Raw genomic sequence first — 18,338 nt, forward strand, 5'->3', positions numbered from 1 at the left:
ATGAGGCACAGGCAAACCTCAGATGGCAGCTGCCCAGCCGCCCAGGGCCACCCAAGGCTCAGGTAACCAGGGCCAGCCGAGGCTTGCCCTGCCAGCAGTGGCAGCAGCAGATGTGTGATTGGGCGTCGCCTTCCCCTGATCACTGGGTTGCCTCCCACCCCAGAGGGCTCCCAGACTGTGAGAGGGGGCAGGCCGGGCTGAGGGACCCCCCCCCACCCCCCCCTCCAGTGCATGAATTTTCATTCACCGGGCCTCTAGTTGATTATAAGGCAATAGGTAAATGAATGATTTAGGATATATTTGATAGGTGCTAAACAGAAAAAAGTAATCTCAGAATAAGGTGGTGAGTCTTTATGATTAATTTACATAGTGTCTGCATACAAGATTTGTAGAAGGAAGGGATTTCTTGGTGGAGTACAAGTGCACTTAGGAATGTTAGGTCTTGCAAACTTGGAGGAGGTCCATTGGATTGGAGAGCATGCAGTGGCCTTGGGTGATTAGACAGTTTACTTGTAAAAGATGTAAGTGACTTCTGTGCTACATTTATGTGCACTGGCTTTTTTTTTCCTTTTTTTTTTTTTTACAGTCTGTGGGAGGCTGTTAATCCTCTGCCATCTCTAAACTCAGGAGTGAGATTACTTGACTAATTTAGCTTGTGCTTGGGCTCTCCTCCATCAGTGGTCAGGGAATGTACTTGTCCTCTCTCAATTCCTCTAGTTCCTTCCTCATGTGAACCAGTTTGGACCACATGCAGCCAATGGCTGTCAAGAGGAAACTAAGGCGCCTACACAAGATTTAAACCTATATCTTTGGTGTCAAAGCATCTTGTTCCAGCAGCTCAGCTCACCAGCTAAAGTAACAGTATTTAATGAAATTTCTGGGGTGGAGCCAACAGCTTTATTCCAGGAAGAGGAAATAACAGTCAAGAAACCCCAAGAGGACATTAAGATAATGTTCTAATTTAAAATCAATTTTATTGATGCCTTATAAATTATTACGGCATTTTATCCTGACCAAGTAATACATAATGCTGAGTCCATGGCAACAAAACATGAGTGACTGAATACCGGAGTGCTGTATATTGTACCACATGAAGGAAAAAACTATGTCGGACTTCTGTATTCTAAGTACTTTCACCTCAGGGATCCTTATTGGAGGGCAAGGGTACTCAGTAAATACTGAGTGAATCCATAATTGGACTACGATTGTGTGGTGGGTTCCACATTAGCAGTAGCTCTTCGAGGTGCTGAGTGCTGTGCTTCACAGCATGCAAGCACTCCTGAATCCTTGCAGCAACCTTCCAAGGAAGTACTCCTATTATCCTCGTTTTACCCACCGGGGAAACAGAAGCTTGGAGAGATTCATTAACTTGTCCGTGGTCGTACAACAAATGGTACAGCCTGGCTTTGAGCCCAGGGCTCTCTGACTCGAGTACCCATAGCATGACCATTGTAGCTACTGCCTCTCTGATTTGATAGAATTTTGATTATCTGCAAAAGAAATTCATTGTAAACCAAGTGTGTCTTATCCGAGGAGAAGTTGGAAGACAAAGACAACAATGGAACATTTTAAAGAACATGTTGTTCATGAAATGTTATAAAAGGTGAAACCTTTATTAAGAACAGACTCATTACTTTATATGGAGATTATATTAAATCTTGTTTTAGCAAGGGCAGGTCTGCAGAAAGTCCCAGTCATTTTTGAAGATGAATTTTGATTTACATTAATTTGAAAAAAGTGAGTTCTTTGAGGGTTATATACAGATTGTGTTTTTAATGACTTCCTTAATTTTAAAAAGCTTTATTGTAATGAGCAATAAACTGACACCATAGTCAAGTATTTCACCACTAACATGTGAGACATTTTAAGCTAATTTACATACAATTGCATGTGTTATCAGGCAGTAAGATATGTGCATTTTGACCAAATAATTTTTTTTAAAGTTCTTATATTTACTTTTTCCCAGTTGAGGATTATTTTTTTCATCTCTCCTGGTTATTTCCTTATAAATGAGATAATAAACTTTAAAATGTTTTATCAGTTAAAAAGAGCTCTGTAAACAGGAATATGTAAACATTTTGTTTACATAAAATCTCAATCAGAAATGCACTGGGATGGGGTTTGGTGTACATAGGTTTATTCAGGATACTCTTTTTCTTCAGGACTTGCTGAAAGTATTTTGTAACTGAAATGCCTGAGGACTGGTGACCAGAGTTGATTCTGAATGACTGTGGTTGTGGGTTTCTGCTTAGAAGTGGGTTTAGTCCCTCTGGAGCTCCAGGAGTACATTGGCCTTTCTGAATTCAAGGAAGTCACCAATATTCGTCTCTGCTCTAGGTATTGGTCTTTTGCAGAGGAAATGGTAATTGGGTACTTTGGTTATAGCATCAGTAAAGGGTCTACAAGGCTCATGACCCTGTCCTCTCCATCCTACCCATCCCCACTGCCATAAACAGACTCCCCCTGAATTATTCCTGACCAAACTAATTCCTGTACAGAATGAACTACAGGTAGAGTAGATTTTTGTGGTGTCCCTGCCCTGTCATCATCCCCTTCATCTGTTTGAAAATGGATTTACCATTTGGTGCCAAGTAGTTGGGGTATTAGAAGGCTGTAGCTGATGGTCACACAGATAGTAACGAAGGAGTTGAGAGTTCTTGATCCTGGTTGTCCAGTTGGCCTTTAGCATATTCTTTCTGGTTGGAATCTTGTAAGTGAGCAGGGAAGTCTGAGCGCTGCACCTATGCAAAGGGAAAGCATAATCAGCTTGATGTGCATTTGAAATCAAATTAGAAAGTCCAATGTGGAGGTGGTATTTATAGTCCTGCCTGCAATATTGAACCAAAAGCTTACTGTGATTGTTGAAAGGAGACGTTTTGGTTAATAGCAGCCTATTGAAACCCTATCATTATGGACCATTTGTATATCTATGCTGAAGGGGTAGTGCTACACAAATACCTAGAATAGTCCTTATGTGAGGCTTAAAATAGAAAATCCACACCAGCTCTAATGTAAATAGAGTGCAGTCCACAGTAGTGCTGAGTTGCTATTGTAGAGGGCTCAGTTGTCTGCCTGGGACTGTGCCTTGTACCTTATGTGGATTCTTTCACTAAGTTCTCCAAGCAGTGCAGTTGAGGAAGTGGGTGGGGTGTTGTTGACCACAGACGGGTTGAAACTGAGCAGCATCCCCAAGGCTACACACCTATTAAGTGGAAAACTCTAGACTCAAACCCAGGCAGTCTGACTCAGAGAGATGCTCTTGCCTGCTAGTAAAGTCTGGGCTACCTGTTATTAAAATTAGCTAATTATAACAATACTACCTCTTCTAGGGGTAATCGTTTTTATAGAACTCTTTCTTATACAAGGCCATCTTTGATCCTGAGGTGGCAGAGGAATAAAGTGAAGGGGCGAGTCATCTCTTTAGTTTGCTGGAGGTATCACTTTTTCCAGCTGACTTGTCAAACAGTCTTACTAAGTCTAGGTTGGATTTCAAACTAGGATCTATAATTTTTCTCATTTTGAGATAAACATAATTTGTAATGTTACTTATAACTGTCTTTAAAGCTTATCTCTTACTAACAAAGCAATAATTTTCCGTAGAATAAGGCTTATAAATTATTTTCCTTAGTTTCTCCTTGTTTATTTCCCTCCTCTTTTTCTTTCATTAAACCTCTATCTTGTTCTTTTTAATATTCCAATAGAAGTGTTCATTTTTTAAAAATACAGAGCTTTATTAAAAGTTAATTCTAGATGATTGTTTTATTTTTCAGAGCTTCTTACTAAATATTCACATTTAAGGTATTTTGCCCTCTTTAGATTGGCCACAGGCTTTCTGTTCATAACAAATTTGCTAGTATATTTATATGATCAAACTGTAGTAAGAAAATATTTATGTTTAATGTTTCTAGATGTATAGATTTTTACAGAATCATGATGCAGCTCCAGTAGTTTCTTATGTAGTAAGAGAGGGAAAGAGCTAAGCTTTTAAAATCAGAATAAAGAAATTAATGTAAGCGTTTCTTGTAAAAGTGAGATGCTGTTTTATCGGCATTTATTTAATCCCTCCTGTTCACATGCCCAGCAAAGACCGAGGTGGTCTTCAGTGGCAGAATGGTGGATTTGTAAGATTCATGAGAGTCCATGCCAAGTCCAATTTGATTCCAGAGCAATCATGCTATTAAACATCGCTTATTGCCCCAGTGCCCATTGTTCAGCTTAACCTTTAAATGCTAGTGATAATTAACTACTTTATTGTTCTACCAGGAAACTCCAACATGTACCTCTGATCTACAGTAAAATTCACAAATAAAATATTGCTCTTTGTATATGTGTGCCAATAAATAAGCATAAAAATCTAAATAAGCATTATTTAGTATTAATTTTTAAGAAAGTACTTAATCATTATTTACAAATCAATTTGTCCTTTTGGATAGAATGGAAATAACTTTTAATAAAGTATATCAGAATCAAAATATTCAGATAGTTATTAATCATACATATGTACATTAATTTTTTTAAAATATCAAATTAGTAGGATTAAGGTATTTAGACGTAGGTTATCACTTCTCGGTCTTTTGGCTAAAATCGATTGTAGAAGTAGTGAAGGAGTAAAGGTGAAGAAGAGACAGACATTCCATATTGCCAGTTCCAAGGGGCATCACTACTCAGATCTTACTGTAGCGAATGGTTTCCCGTGGAATTGTTCAGCCTAGAGGCCAATCTGAAGGAAAATGTATCATAGGAATTTGGGATTAAGATTTTAAGGAATTGCAGAGGGGATGTTTTGTCATTTATGTTCAACAACATTTCTGGGCAGTTCTGTGCCGCTCCCTATGCCAGGTTCCCCTGCCCCCAGGATCCTACAGCTGGAGTGGGAAGTGGCCTTGCAAACAAATAGCCATAAATTGATTATCAGGGCTCTGTTCCTTGGGTGAACAAAATGTTAAGGGGACAGAGGAATGAGTGAGTAATTCTACCTACCAGTGTCTGAAGGAGCTTTGAAAAGTGATAGTAGAGCTGGTTCTTAAGAATGAGGAAATTTCAAACGATGTTGAGGGAAAGGGCATTCTCGGGAGCCTGGCAAAAAGGCTACAGATGCAATATAAATACACGGAGAATGGGGGAACAATACTAGGTAAGCTCATAATGCTGAGAGAAGCCAGGACCCTGCATCGGAGCAAGAAGTGAAGGCCTTTAGAAAAGAAACTCTGCTCAGATATTTGGATGGTGGGAAACCACTTGTTGATTTTTTAGGGATTCAGTTTGTTAAATATCTGGGAAGTATGAGTCTCGGAAATGTAGAGGATAGACTGGAGAGGGGAGGAACTAGATAAGGGGCTCTGGCATTAACTGTGGTAACTCACAGATGATGGTTGTGTGCATGATTTCAGTGGAGCGATGGTGATAAAAACCTGAGTTCATTGGGCCATGGTGTGAAAGCAAAGCAGAAGCATTGAACCAAGTCTTATATCTTGGGATGGAGGACTCAGTGGAGATATATGATCGTCAAGAAGCAATCCACTTTTAACACCGTTTGGCTTCTAATGTTTTAGTCTTCCTCCTTACTAAATAATGCCTGCCATCTTTTCTGCCACTAAGCTTAAGGATGAATGTTTGATATGGATAATTACAGGTTTTGGTGCATGCGTGAAGAGTATTCATAAAAAACCTTGAGAGGAATTGGTACAGGAAGGAAGAATTTAGAAATATCCAGCCCCTATCAGTGGGAACCCACTCACTGGTCATTCTCATGGTTCTACTCTAAACTCCCACCTTATATCCCTGCCTTTGGAGCTGGTGGTGGAGTTGTCATCACTACAGATGACCACTAGGGAGTGATCTCATGGTAACTACACCAGCCCGGGTGAGGAAAAAGTTTATTGGTTTTCCTCTAACAACATGCTTGAAAGTTTAGCCAGAAAGGAGAATGTGGCATCATGGTACAATGGAAGTAAAACAGAATATAGAGCCCAAAGTTCTGGTTATCACACTGCCTTCCATAGTTAGTTAAAATGTCCTTGGAAATTTTGTGTATCTTTATATGTGTTCATTATTACTAGCAAACTAAGATAAAGGGAAAAAAGTACAGGAGTTAATTTTATTATTTTTATTTATTTATTTGTTTGTTTAAAGTATTACAAATAGTAGTACACATGTCTCCTTTTTCCCCCATTGACCTCCCTCCAGCCTTCTCTATCCCCCTCCCCCGCACATGCCTTTACACCTTGCCTCCCTCACCCCCCAGTGTCTGTGTCCATTGGCTATCCTTATATGCATGTATACAAGTCCTTTGGTTGATCTCTTACGCCCCCCCCTCCCCAACCCTTCCCTGCCTTCCTGCTGTAGTTTGACAGTCTGTTCGATGCTTCTTTGTCTCTGTATCTATTTCTGTTCATCAGTTTATGATGTTCATTATATTCCATAAATGAGTGAGATCATGTGATATTTATCTTTCTCTGACTGGCTTATTTCGCTTAGCATAATGCTCTCCAGTTCCATCCATGTGGTGTTGCAAATGGTAAGAATTCCTTCTTTTTTACAGCATCGTAGTATTCCATTGTGTAGATGTACCACAATTTTCTAATCCACTCATCTGCTGTAGGGCAATTTAGGCCTGTTTCCAAATCTTAGCTATTGTAAATCGTGCTGCTATGAACATAGGGGTGCATATATCCTTTCTGATTGGTGTTTCTGTTTTCTTGGGATATATACCTAGAAGTGATATTACTGGGTCAAGTGGCAGTTCCATTTTTAATTTTTTGAGGAAACACCATACTGTTTTCCACAGTGGCTTCACCAATCTGCATTCCCACCAGCAGTGCAAGAGGGTTCCTTTTTCTCAGTATCCTCTCCAGCACTTGTCTTTTGTTGATGACAGCTATTCTAACAGGTGTGAGATGGTACCTCATGGTTGTTTTGATTTGCATCTCTAGGATGATTAGTGACTTTGAACATGTTTTCATATGTCCCTTGGCCTTCTGTATGTCCTCTTTCAAAAAGTGTCTGTTTAGGTCCTTTGCTCATTTTTTGATTGGATTGTTTATCTTCCTTTTGTTAAGTTGTATGAGTTCCCTATAAATTGTGGAGATTAAACCCTTATCAGAGATAACATTGGCAAATATGTTCTCCCATGCAGTGGGCTTTCTTGTTTTGTTGATGGTTTCTTTTGCTGTGCAGAAGCTTTTTATTTTGATGTAGTCCCATTTGTTTATTTTCTCCTTACTTTCCATTGCCCTAGGAGTTGTGTCGGTAAAGATTTTGCTACAACAAATGTCTGCTATTTTGCTAAGGAGTTAATTTTATAGAAGACCTTCACTGAACAATTTTCTGAACTGATTTGGATGCCAGGCAAGGATATTCTTGTGGTGATTCTTTGTTCTTCCTAGAACTATTGTTCTTATCTTCAAGTATTCTTGCCCTTTAAATCAGCCCTTTGCGACCTCAGGTTGGGCTAATTTAGCACTTGGAGTCTTGCGCTGGTGCCTACTAAGGGACTGGCTTCTCAGGCGTTTTCAGTCCTCCCTCAGCTGGTTAGCCCTGCACTCAGCCCTGAGCCTTCTCTTACACCTCACCTTTATGGAGGTCTTTCTGAAACTGAGCCACTAGCCACTTAGTTCTTAAGGTTAGTTCCAGTTTTTATCAGTGCTTTCTTTACTTCTTCATCTATGGGTTTAAGCTCTCAAACCATCTAGATGTGCCCAGTAACCACTTGGCCTTAATGGCAGACAGACTCATTCATTCGCTGTGCTTCAGATCTTGTCTGTGGTATTTGTTTTCTGTGTATGGAACTCCTCAGGTTAAGAGCTCTTTGAAAGAGCAGAGATGACAGAGGTGACATGAGCTCATACAGATTGCCCCTGACCTTGATCCCGACGAAGGAGGGACCACCTTCCTCCACTCCCTGAGCCTAATGGGGTACCTAGGATTCCAGAGAGAAAAAAGAGTGGGGTTATACTAGCTCCAGGAGTCAGAAAGGAATAAAGTGTATTTTTGTAGGTGTAGGTTTTATTGTTTTGTTTTAATCTGTCACTGCACCTCCCAAGCCCTTAAGGTGTGGGATGAAGCAAAATTCTGTAAATTGTGCACATGATCATCATATTAGGATGCTTCAATCCCCAAAGAGTACCTCTCCTCGTTTTCTCATTGAGGAACTACTAAGTATCTCTCAAGTTGACCTCTAAATTATTCAGTTTCTCTGTAGAGCCTTAAAATACTGACTTCCCATTAACCAGCCAACTTCAAAAAAAGAAGCCTGCCTCTTCTTCCTTACTTTTTCTCTTGTATTTACCTCCTTTCTCAGTTCTCTAAAGCTCCTTTAATAGTTTAATATTAGCAACTCATTTAGACAAAGCCATTCTCTGTCTTTGGAGTTTGCGCTATTCCCTGCCTCCTTTTAATTCCTCTGTTCCCTCTGTCTCATCTCTGATTCTGTCTTGTTTTTTCCTTTTTTCCTGCTCCTCTTCTCTTTCTTCTTTTTCTCCTTGTTTTTCTCTCTATATCTGTTTTCTTTTTCACTTCCTTCTCTCTTCTATTTCTTGATACCAGCTTTGCAAGTGTGTACTAATGAACAAAAAGGAGATAAAGTCTCAAAATGATAAAGGACTTGTATGCATGCATATAAGCAATACCCAATGGACACAGACACTAGTGGGGTGAGGGCACGAGCCGGGGGGATAAGGACACATATGTAATACCTTAATCAATAAAGAAAAAAAATAAAATTAAAAAAACAACAACACACTGTTAAATGGCTGATAGTCTCTCAACCTTGCTTCCCTTTCTGATTTCAGAGCTCTTCAGTATCTCCGTCAGCCAGTTTCCGAGGTGCTGAGAAGCACAGAAACTCCACAGACTACTCCTCTGATAGCAAAAAGCAGAAAACTGAAGAAAAGGAAATTGCAGCTCGTTATGTAGGTTCATTCACCTTTGCTTTGGGGGAGGCCAGTTTACCTTGCTTTTTATCAGTAGCCATGTTATTCTTTAACTGTTACCAGCCAAAACTAGAATACAGGATAACAACATCCTAAGAAGGAGGAAAATTTATTGCAGTCAAAGTTTTGTCTTAACTGATTAGCCCGAAGTCCTGTAGTGCACACATGTATGTGTCGAGAACAGAGTGCTTTATCTGGCAACTAATAGAAAAGTTGGGTGTTCTATATTATTATTTCTATAGATGTATTTGTTTCCCTCCATATATTTTCAGGTGGCTGAATTTTTTGTGGTCAGCTAGAAATGTGAAAGAAAAATACAAAATCATAGGAAACCTGTTACAATGTTTAGATGACCTCCTGTGCTGAGGAGTACAGAAAGCCTATGGTCTCGGACTTGCAGAGACATCCAGTATGTCCCTGGCGTTGGTTGACACTCATTTTTCTTCAGTGACTGGTTCTTTAGGTCGCGTAGTAAAGGGAGCAAGCTGGATGGGATGGGGATGGAGGCAAGCAGTCCCCACTCTACCTCCTGTGATGATGCCTAGCAGGACTGCAGGCCTGAAGGGCGGACCGGGGGTGGGGTGGGGAGTGTAGGCTGAAAATGAGGATTTTCATGTGAAAACTGCCAATTTTAAAATTATGGCTACTTACACCCGGATTTTAAAAAAACACTAACAGAACAAACACATCACACCCATGTGTAGGCAGATTCAGTGTGGGTGTGCCAGTTTGCTGCTGATACTATAGGGTAACAAGGAAGCTATAAGCTTCAATTTTTCAAACTGTAGAATGGAATCATCATATTACCTACCTCAGAGCTTCCGGCATGAGGATTAAAGGACATAGTACACTGTAGAGTGTTTAGCATGGTTTGATCGTTTGGTACAGTTCATTTTTATAAGACATGACCAGTTAGTCTGGACTTAACTTCTGTGATTTTTTTTTTTTTTTAAACTGGGGGAGGAGATAATACTTGTCACTTGTCAATACAGGACAGCGATGGTGAGAAGAGTGATGACAACTTGGTGGTTGACGTCTCCAATGAGGTATGTTTACGGCTCGTTTAACTTCCTATTTTTACCCAGCTTTAACAATGACTAGTGTCCTAAAAATTGGTATCCACAATGTTTTCTTAATTTCTAAAAGGACCTGCTTTATAGTTACCTGGAAAATTTGTGTAATACTGACTTTCTATGGTACCGATCTTTGTTATTGCAATTATTTTCTGTGATGTGCAAGTGAGTTTTGCTACCACCACAAATGCATACCAGACCTCTGAGTTAGCCTATAGATCTTATTGACAAGTGACTTGCCAATTTTTAGAGTTTGGATTTTTGTTTTAAATAAATACTGTAAATTTGTAGTATTTTCTTTGACCTCGATACTGAATATTTTCTTCAGTGATTTGGTGACTCTTACCTATTCCAGAACATTTTGCGCTTCTAAGCTATTAAATACATAACAGTTAGAAACGTCCACACCCACGTGCTCAGCATTGTGAATGTTCCATGCTGCATTAATACCCGAGATGTTACTTTGTAGGATCCGTCTTCCCCTCGAGGGAGCCCAGCACATTCCCCCAGAGAGAATGGCCTGGACAAGACTCGCCTGCTCAAGAAAGATGCCCCCATCAGCCCAGCCTCAATTGCATCCTCCAGCAGTACTCCTTCCTCCAAATCCAAAGAACTTAGCCTTGTAAGCAGTTCACCATCTTTCTCAGTATTGCTGTTTCAGGATGGTTGGGTTTGACCTTTTTTTTTCTTTTCACATTTTTCTATAGGACATTTATTTCCAAATGTATGTATATGTTCAGCATTTCAAGTTTAATTTGACAAGCATTTTTGGGAACAGATGGGTTTACCGACTTGTCAGTGATGGATGTTTGTCTTGTGAGTCTTTCTGCCAGGCGAGAGGGGGGAGGTGGGGACATTGAGTAAAACATGTCTTAGTGAGATGGAGAAAAACATAGTGGGTCACAGCGATAGATTAGCACCTGTGTCTATGGGCAATTTAGTTTTTGGCATGGATGTTGATTTTGTTGCTAGTTTTGGGTTGAATTACACGCTATATATGACTGCAGTAATTTTCCTTTTCTATCTAAAAAATATTCTCTCATTTAAAAAAAATCCACCTTGACACTCACTACAAATCAGAAATGCAAATGTAACTGCTCGCAAGTCAGGGTGATCTCCTCATAACCCCTTCTGTGGCTATGCAGTTAATTTTGTTTTTTGTGGCGCCCTCCTTTTTCCTCACCTGTTATTTCCTTGTAACATAACATTAACAACAACAACAAAAATACAAATTTAGTTTTTAAGTAACCTTTTGAAATCACTGCTAAAAGAAAGAAAATTCATCAGTTTTTCTGCAAATTAATGGAGTATGTCTGACCGAGAGCTAGATTAATTTTTTTAAAATATATTTTATTGATTTTTTATAGAGAGGAAGGGAGAGGGAGAGAGATAGTTAGAAACATCGATGAGAGAAACATCGATTCAGCTGCCTCTTGCACGCCCCCTACTGGGGATGTGCCCGCAACCCGGGTACATGCCCTTGACTGGAATCGAACCTGGGACCCTTCAGTCCCCAGGCCGACGCTCTATCCGCTGAGCCAAACCGGTTAGGGCACTAGATTAATTTTTTTGTTTGTTTGTTTCTCGGGCCTTTTTGCCTTTTAGTAATGACAACTCCTCTGTGCTGATCTGTATGATGATTCAGGCTTGGATCTTTTCTAATGGGATCTGTTAACCCGGAAGTCCCAGTGACTTAAACTGTCCACCAGGAGCCCAACTCAAACCATTCAATATTAAAGCCACCAGCAAGTGGCTGTCATAGAACGCATGACCTGTCCGCCTCCATAGGACACTCACCGGTTTTCTGGAAGTGGTCTACTTTACTCTAGTAAATTCAGCTTCCTTGTATGTTCTCCTGAACATTGGTTTTGTGGTCTCGGGGGACTCTTTTTAGCTTTCTTTAATTAATGAAAATAAAGGCCCAAACTGAAGAACCTTTTCCTGTTTTTCTTTTTTCTTTACCTTTTAAAATGTAAAACATCATTGTTTTTAAACATCATTCTTAAAACTGTGTTCTCATTGCCAGTGTATCTTATTGCATCTCTTGTTAGAATGAAAAATCTACTACTCCTGTTTCAAAGTCCAATACCCCTACTCCACGAACCGATGCACCCACCCCAGGCAGTAATTCCACTCCTGGATTGAGGCCTGTACCTGGAAAACCACCAGGTGTCGACCCCTTGGGTTAGTAAAAAAAAAGTTTTCTCCATATTTATATGTTGCTTGTTTTTTACAGAAATTAAAGCAGTTTAAAGAGTACAGTTCTTTAAGAGTATTAATAACCAGCATTTATTGGCTGTTTGACTAAGTTATTTAACCCGACCAGGCATGATGTACCTACTATGTCTGGCACATAGTAGATGTTTAGTAAAATAGAGTGAATGAACGAACTCTGATGAAGGCCTGAATGATTTTTGAGAATATAAAAATAAGCTTATTTGAATCATTGATCCTATTTTTAATGTATATAAGAATGTCTTCATTATTGTTACCTGTGTTCTTTGTTTTTCTCTTTCCTCCTCCGTCCTTGCCTGTAGCTTCAAGCCTAAGGACCCCAATGGCAGTTCCTTGTCCATATCCAACCCCGTTTGGGATCGTGCCCCATGCTGGGATGAATGGGGAGCTGACCAGCCCTGGAGCCGCCTATGCAGGGCTGCACAACATCTCCCCGCAGATGAGTGCTGCTGCTGCTGCCGCCGCCGCAGCCGCTGCCTATGGGAGATCACCAGTGGTACGTCTGAGGGTTTTTTACAAAATAAACATTTCAGAGCACAGAGGATTGTTCATGCATGTTCTTTTAATGCGGTCTGTATAATTTGAGTTATTTATAGTGTGTATTTATAAATTAAACTATACGTAATTATATCATGAGATCCATTTTCTCTTGAGGGAATTTCTTTTTTTAATTTATATTCCATTTAAAAATTTTTTAAATGTACCAAAGTACAACAAGTAGTTTAATAATTTTGTGAGTGCTTCCTTTCCTTCATAAGCATGAATAATTAGCAGTATATTTTTAAGTATATGCCACTCCCAATTATGTTACCTTGAAATCATACACATCCCATCATTTCATCAATAAATAGATAATTCCATATATGTTTCTAAAATGTTATTTTTAAAGAATCTGTTCTCCCAGGTTTTAGAAAAGATATTAAGATGAAATGAGTAAATGTAACTGTCTGTTTTTATTATTTTTCTTGCAAAAAAAAATGTAGGTTGGATTTGATCCACACCATCACATGCGTGTGCCAGCAATACCTCCAAACCTGACAGGCATTCCAGGAGGAAAACCGTGAGTATCTCTGTCCCCCACCTCACCATGCGCCAGGCCCTGGGCTCTGCTGGCCCTTTAAACTTTGGGCACTGCTAGACAGTGTAGGGCAGTTCCCGCGGCTTGCATTTTTTTCTGTGCAAAGTATTTTCCATTTTCTCTTAGCATAAGGAAAGAGGTAATGAGGTGGGGTTTGTGTTTTCAATTTAAAATCTTGAGCTGCTAATATGAAAATGCAAATTGCTGAGGCATCTCCAGCAATCAGGTTTTCTCTACGTCTGTTACTGTTTTCGAGGCAATTCTTTTGTTGCCTTAAAAAAAAAGTCTCATATGTAAACCTGGATGCTCAAAATTTGAGCATGTTGGGAAAAGACATGCCAGACTTTAACGGCTGAAAAGAAAGAAGTGTGGTTTTATGCTCAATTGTGTTTCCGGAAAAGGTGGCTTGCTCTGTTGTCAGCTGGCTTCTTGTCTTGGGAGCTGGGTATTTGGAGTCCCTGTATTCACAGCCCCCTTGAGTCATGAATGCGAAACCTGTACACATCATTGTTCCAGCCTCTTCTTGAACATTCCAATCTTGCCATATCTCATTCCACATCCTTCATTTCAATCCAGTGTAACTTTCAGTTAATATAACCGTAGACAGGTCTCTCTGCTATTTGGCTTCATCTTCCCAGATACAAAGCATTTACTATAAAATAACACTGGCTTTTCCTTTAAAATCCCAGCTCGCTTCCTCTCTCCTTCCTCTCTTTTGGGAAGTGTACCCTCAGGCCCTCCCTACCTTATTAGTCACATGTGCTTTCTATCCTCATTGCTCTTTCCACTGGCATCCTGTCTGTCACCTTTACACACCATATAAATGCTGCTTCCCCAATCACTACTGCTTTCTCACCTGCCCTCTGCTTTCATAACTTGGCCCTTAGTAGCAGCTAAATCCCCTTCACACAGAGGCTTCCCTACTGGATTGCCTACCTTGGGACATTTGCTCTCTCTGGTCCTTCATGCACATTCAGGTCTTCTGTGGCCTATTGTCTCACTTCAGGTCTATACTAAGGTGTCACTTTGAGTGTTCAGCCTTAACAACCCTATCTAAAATAGCATCCTCCTTGCCTTTTCTCCCCGTCCTTCTTTTCTGTTCCTTGCCTTTTTCATACTTGCCTATAGCCATTATCTGTCTCTCCCCACTTGAATATAAGTTCCATGATAACAGAGCAGAAGAGCTCTTGGCTGTTCAGTTACAGAAGTGCCTAGAATGGTACCTGGTTCATAGTTGTTGATCACAATTTATACCTATTGGATGGATGGATGGATGGATGGATGGATGGATGGATGGAAGAAAATATGTGCCAATCTCTCCCTTTTCTGACCTCCCATTGCTTAGTTATTTACTAAGTATACACTCAGGGACTGGTCACATTTTTGTTTCCTATGTGTTCTCTTTCTCTCCCCAAGTTGCCTGCCCCTCAGTGTTAATCATTCCTGACCATAATCCTTTTCTTCACTTTCCACCTGATACATCAAACTCTTGGTTCTTCTTTCTGTAATTTACTGCTTTACAGACGCTTTTCTGTTGGATCAGACACGTGCTGGCTCTGTAGTCAAGTTGCTCAGTAAATATTTGACTGATTAATAAGGGAGGCAAGACAAATTAGACTTCAAGTTCCTTGAGAGTTGAAGGTATAATCAATTATCATAAAATTCTGTGTACTTATGTGTGTTCTGGAAATAGTTGTTTACTGACAAGTCTTGTTGATCAAGAACTCTGATGTATTTGAAGGTGAAAAGTTTGGTCTATTGCAAGCAGTGACTAAATAACAGGGTCAAGGGATTAATCAAATAACTCAAATACCTATGAGTTCTATATGAAGCTATGGGGATGGAGGAGTCCCTTAGGGAAGAGGCATCATCCCGTGTTCAGGTTCTGCCGTCACTGCTTAAACAGCAGTTGCACCCGCAGCTATAGTAAAACCACCAGAGCAGATGAGGTGGTGCTTCTCTCAGCTGCTGCCCAGAGGCTCCCTTCCTTCCCCCAGTCTTGACTCCCAGTATTATAAACATTGTGAAAGCCTTTTAGAAGGGTTGATGGGTTGGAGGATGGTTGAGAAATTTTGTTCCTAGGAGTGATAAGAGTCACAACTAATGTAATTGGCAGATGATACCAGGAATCCCAAAGAGAATGTGGGATGGTCCTCAGAGTATGGGTTCTGGAGTGAGGCAGATGCAAGTTCGATTCTGACTCTGCCAATTGACAACTGTGAAGAGAGTGACTTCATTCAGTTTCTTAACTTTGTGAGCTTCAGTTGGCTTATCTGTAAACTAGGGCTTGCATCACCAAACAAGGAGGATGTGAGGATGAAATAAGACAATATGTTACATGTTTAGTACCATGTTTGATACACAGTAGCTATTCACTCAACTGCAGTATTATTTTCTGTTTAACTTTGCCCCAGGGTTTTACCAGTTTTTCAACCTCATATTGTAGGGTGCAGAAATGGCCAAAGAAGTTTAGATTGAGTACATTAAACTCTGCATTCCTGTTATTGCTATGTCTTTCTATAACAGCATCAAGGCATACATTCACATTCATTTACACATATAGAGATAATATACTTTTATTATAGATGTTTACAGAAGAAATGATTATAATGATTATGTGACTCTTCAGATTATAAGATACAAAATTGTGAAACTTTGTGTTGTGCATACTTTTCAACAGAAAAACTATATTTTGTGCTAGAACATTTATATATATATAAAAGGCTAATATGCTAAGTGTCCGTCCAGGTAATGACATCATGTAGCAATGCCCGGCTTCCTCTCCCTAGCGGTTAGCCTCCTTGCAGTTTCTTCAGCCCAGGAACACGACTTGCTTTATAGCCAGGTGGAAACATTTTACTCTTTAACCACATGCCTGTGAAGCGTTTCCCATGCCTCATCTCATTTGATCCTTACAGAAGTCCTGGAGTAGGTAGATAGGAGACTTGGTGGAATCCTATTTTCTTTTCATTAGCTGGAAAATGGAGATTTAGAAAGCTTAGAAATGTGACCCTACTAAAAAGAAGTAAGAAATGGTGGAACTTGAAAATGACTTCAGGTTTTCTCACTGCACAGAATATAGTCAAACACTGCTGCAATTAAATATTTTACCCTTTGTTCTCCCTGTGTGATCTACAATAATCTGCTTCATGTTGATATTTACTGCTGTGTTGCTGACAATTACCTGAAAGAGAAGTTGGGGTGCTTCACTGGGCTGGAAGAAGTTTAGCTAAATCAGAAAGCCAGTCTAATTAAGCAAGTTTATCTATATATATAAAAGGCTAAGCTGACTCACGCTTGTAAGATACATTTAAAGCTCTCGCTGGCACCAATCGCACACGTGCGTGTTTCAGTCTGTCATTGTCGATCGTGAATTTGGTTGACACTTCTATTATAGAGAAAGGGCGAATAGCGCTATTAAAATATTTCTTCTAATTAATTTCCTTTCAGTGTGCACGGATCCGTGCACCAGGACACTAGTAAAACAGAATAAATCACCTAAGGTCTCCCCCACCCCACACATACACACACACACACACACACACACACACACACACACACAGAGTAACTGCCCTTCCCCAGAAAGACTTTAAGAGTTGAGCATCTCTGTCCTAATTAGTTTTACAAAATGAATTGCTAGGTATTATAAAAAATTATAATTAAATGCATGTTCTAAACTAATGAATAAAATAGCATTTATTTGATAATTCACATTGGGTGCTCTCGTCTCTTCTGGTGAATTAGCAAGGGTTCCACTCAGTATGTAATTGGAATGACAACATAGTTTAATTTCAACATAAGCCAAAATGGACTTTCTCTCTCAACTCTGCTTAAATGAGGCTTCTATAAATAGTGTGAAACTATTCGATTAAAACCATGGTACTAATTGTATTATAGGCTATGGCATGTGAATTCAGCCATAACAAAGACCTCAGGTTTATGGGGTTTAGGCTGCTCACAATTCAGAAGTCTTTTCATGCTGGTTTTTTGTTTTTTTTTTGTTTTTTTTGGTTTTCATTTTTTGAATAAAGCAAGATTTTTCAAAATAGGAACAATGCTTGAACCATGGTAAATCCTTAAGTATTTGTTGACTGGCTAACCTACTAGTAAGTTCATATGCTACTTACAGAACCTACTTTTCTATCATACTTTATAAAGTATAACAGCCAGACCTTTAATTGTGAATTCAAGGTCTAGTTCAGTCTTGAAACATTGAAAAATTGGAGAAGGTGTTGCAAAGTATGAGAAGGGAGAATGTAACATTACAGAATTGGGCCTCTTAGAGAGGGTAAAGGAGGTGGATTGTGGGAAGGCCAAGGACCTTCTTTAAGCTGGGATTTCATCAAAAGGTGATGATCCAAATAAAATAATTGTAATGAGCTTTTTTAAAAAAAAGAATGATTTGCAGATTCGTTGATTGTTTGAAGTATAGTTCTGTCAGAAAGTTCAAACTTCCTATGTTCTCTTCACCATCTGCTTTAGAGATCCATTCTTAGCTTTAGAGATCCATTCTTAGCTCTTAGTAGCTTCATCTGCCTGTGTGCACGGCTGGTCACTATATATTTCTCTGGCTCCCCGCACCCTCTCCCTCCAGCCCTGTGTTTCTAGGTATTTGCTGGTCTTCTCAGCTAGGCATCATGAGTATGTATTACTTCCTCTTCAAATTCATCATATTCACAAAATCCCTCTCCCAATTTACCCATTTTTCAGTAACTACTAATATTGTTTCTTTTTTTCCTGAAGTCAGAAACTCAGTTATTATTGGCTCCTTCCTCACATCTCATAATTTCAGTCCTACAGAATCTTCTATCTGTTGCTTCTAGTGAGTTATCCTTCTTCTCCTTCCTAGTTCAGGACCCTCATTACCTCTCATCTAGATTATTGAAATAAGTGTGTGTTATTCCTCCTACCATCATACTCCTTGTTACCAAATATATATTATATATAGGCCCGGTGCACAAAAATTTGTGCACTCGGGGGGGGGGGAAGAGGGGTTCACTGAATCTATTATAACATCAATGC

At 39.6% G+C, this 18,338-nt stretch overlaps 1 protein-coding gene across 8 annotated transcripts in view; it reads left to right on the forward strand.

The window, feature by feature from the left end:
* The window catches only part of TLE4 (transducin like enhancer of split 4), a 147,569-nt gene that overhangs the window by 114,939 nt on the left and 14,292 nt on the right, over positions 1-18,338 (forward strand). For all 8 annotated transcript variants that reach the window (XM_014454135.2, XM_023752406.1, XM_023752407.1 and 5 more), the window contains 6 exons: positions 8,790-8,909; positions 9,923-9,976; positions 10,473-10,625; positions 12,055-12,187; positions 12,541-12,734; positions 13,222-13,298. In XM_014454135.2, coding sequence (XP_014309621.1) covers positions 8,790-8,909; positions 9,923-9,976; positions 10,473-10,625; positions 12,055-12,187; positions 12,541-12,734; positions 13,222-13,298 — 731 coding nt within the window. The remainder of the gene's footprint in view (positions 1-8,789; positions 8,910-9,922; positions 9,977-10,472; positions 10,626-12,054; positions 12,188-12,540; positions 12,735-13,221; positions 13,299-18,338) is intronic.

Source organism: Myotis lucifugus, unplaced genomic scaffold, assembly GCF_000147115.1.
Source record: "Myotis lucifugus unplaced genomic scaffold, Myoluc2.0 scaffold_31, whole genome shotgun sequence".
NCBI lineage: Eukaryota > Metazoa > Chordata > Mammalia > Chiroptera > Vespertilionidae > Myotis > Myotis lucifugus.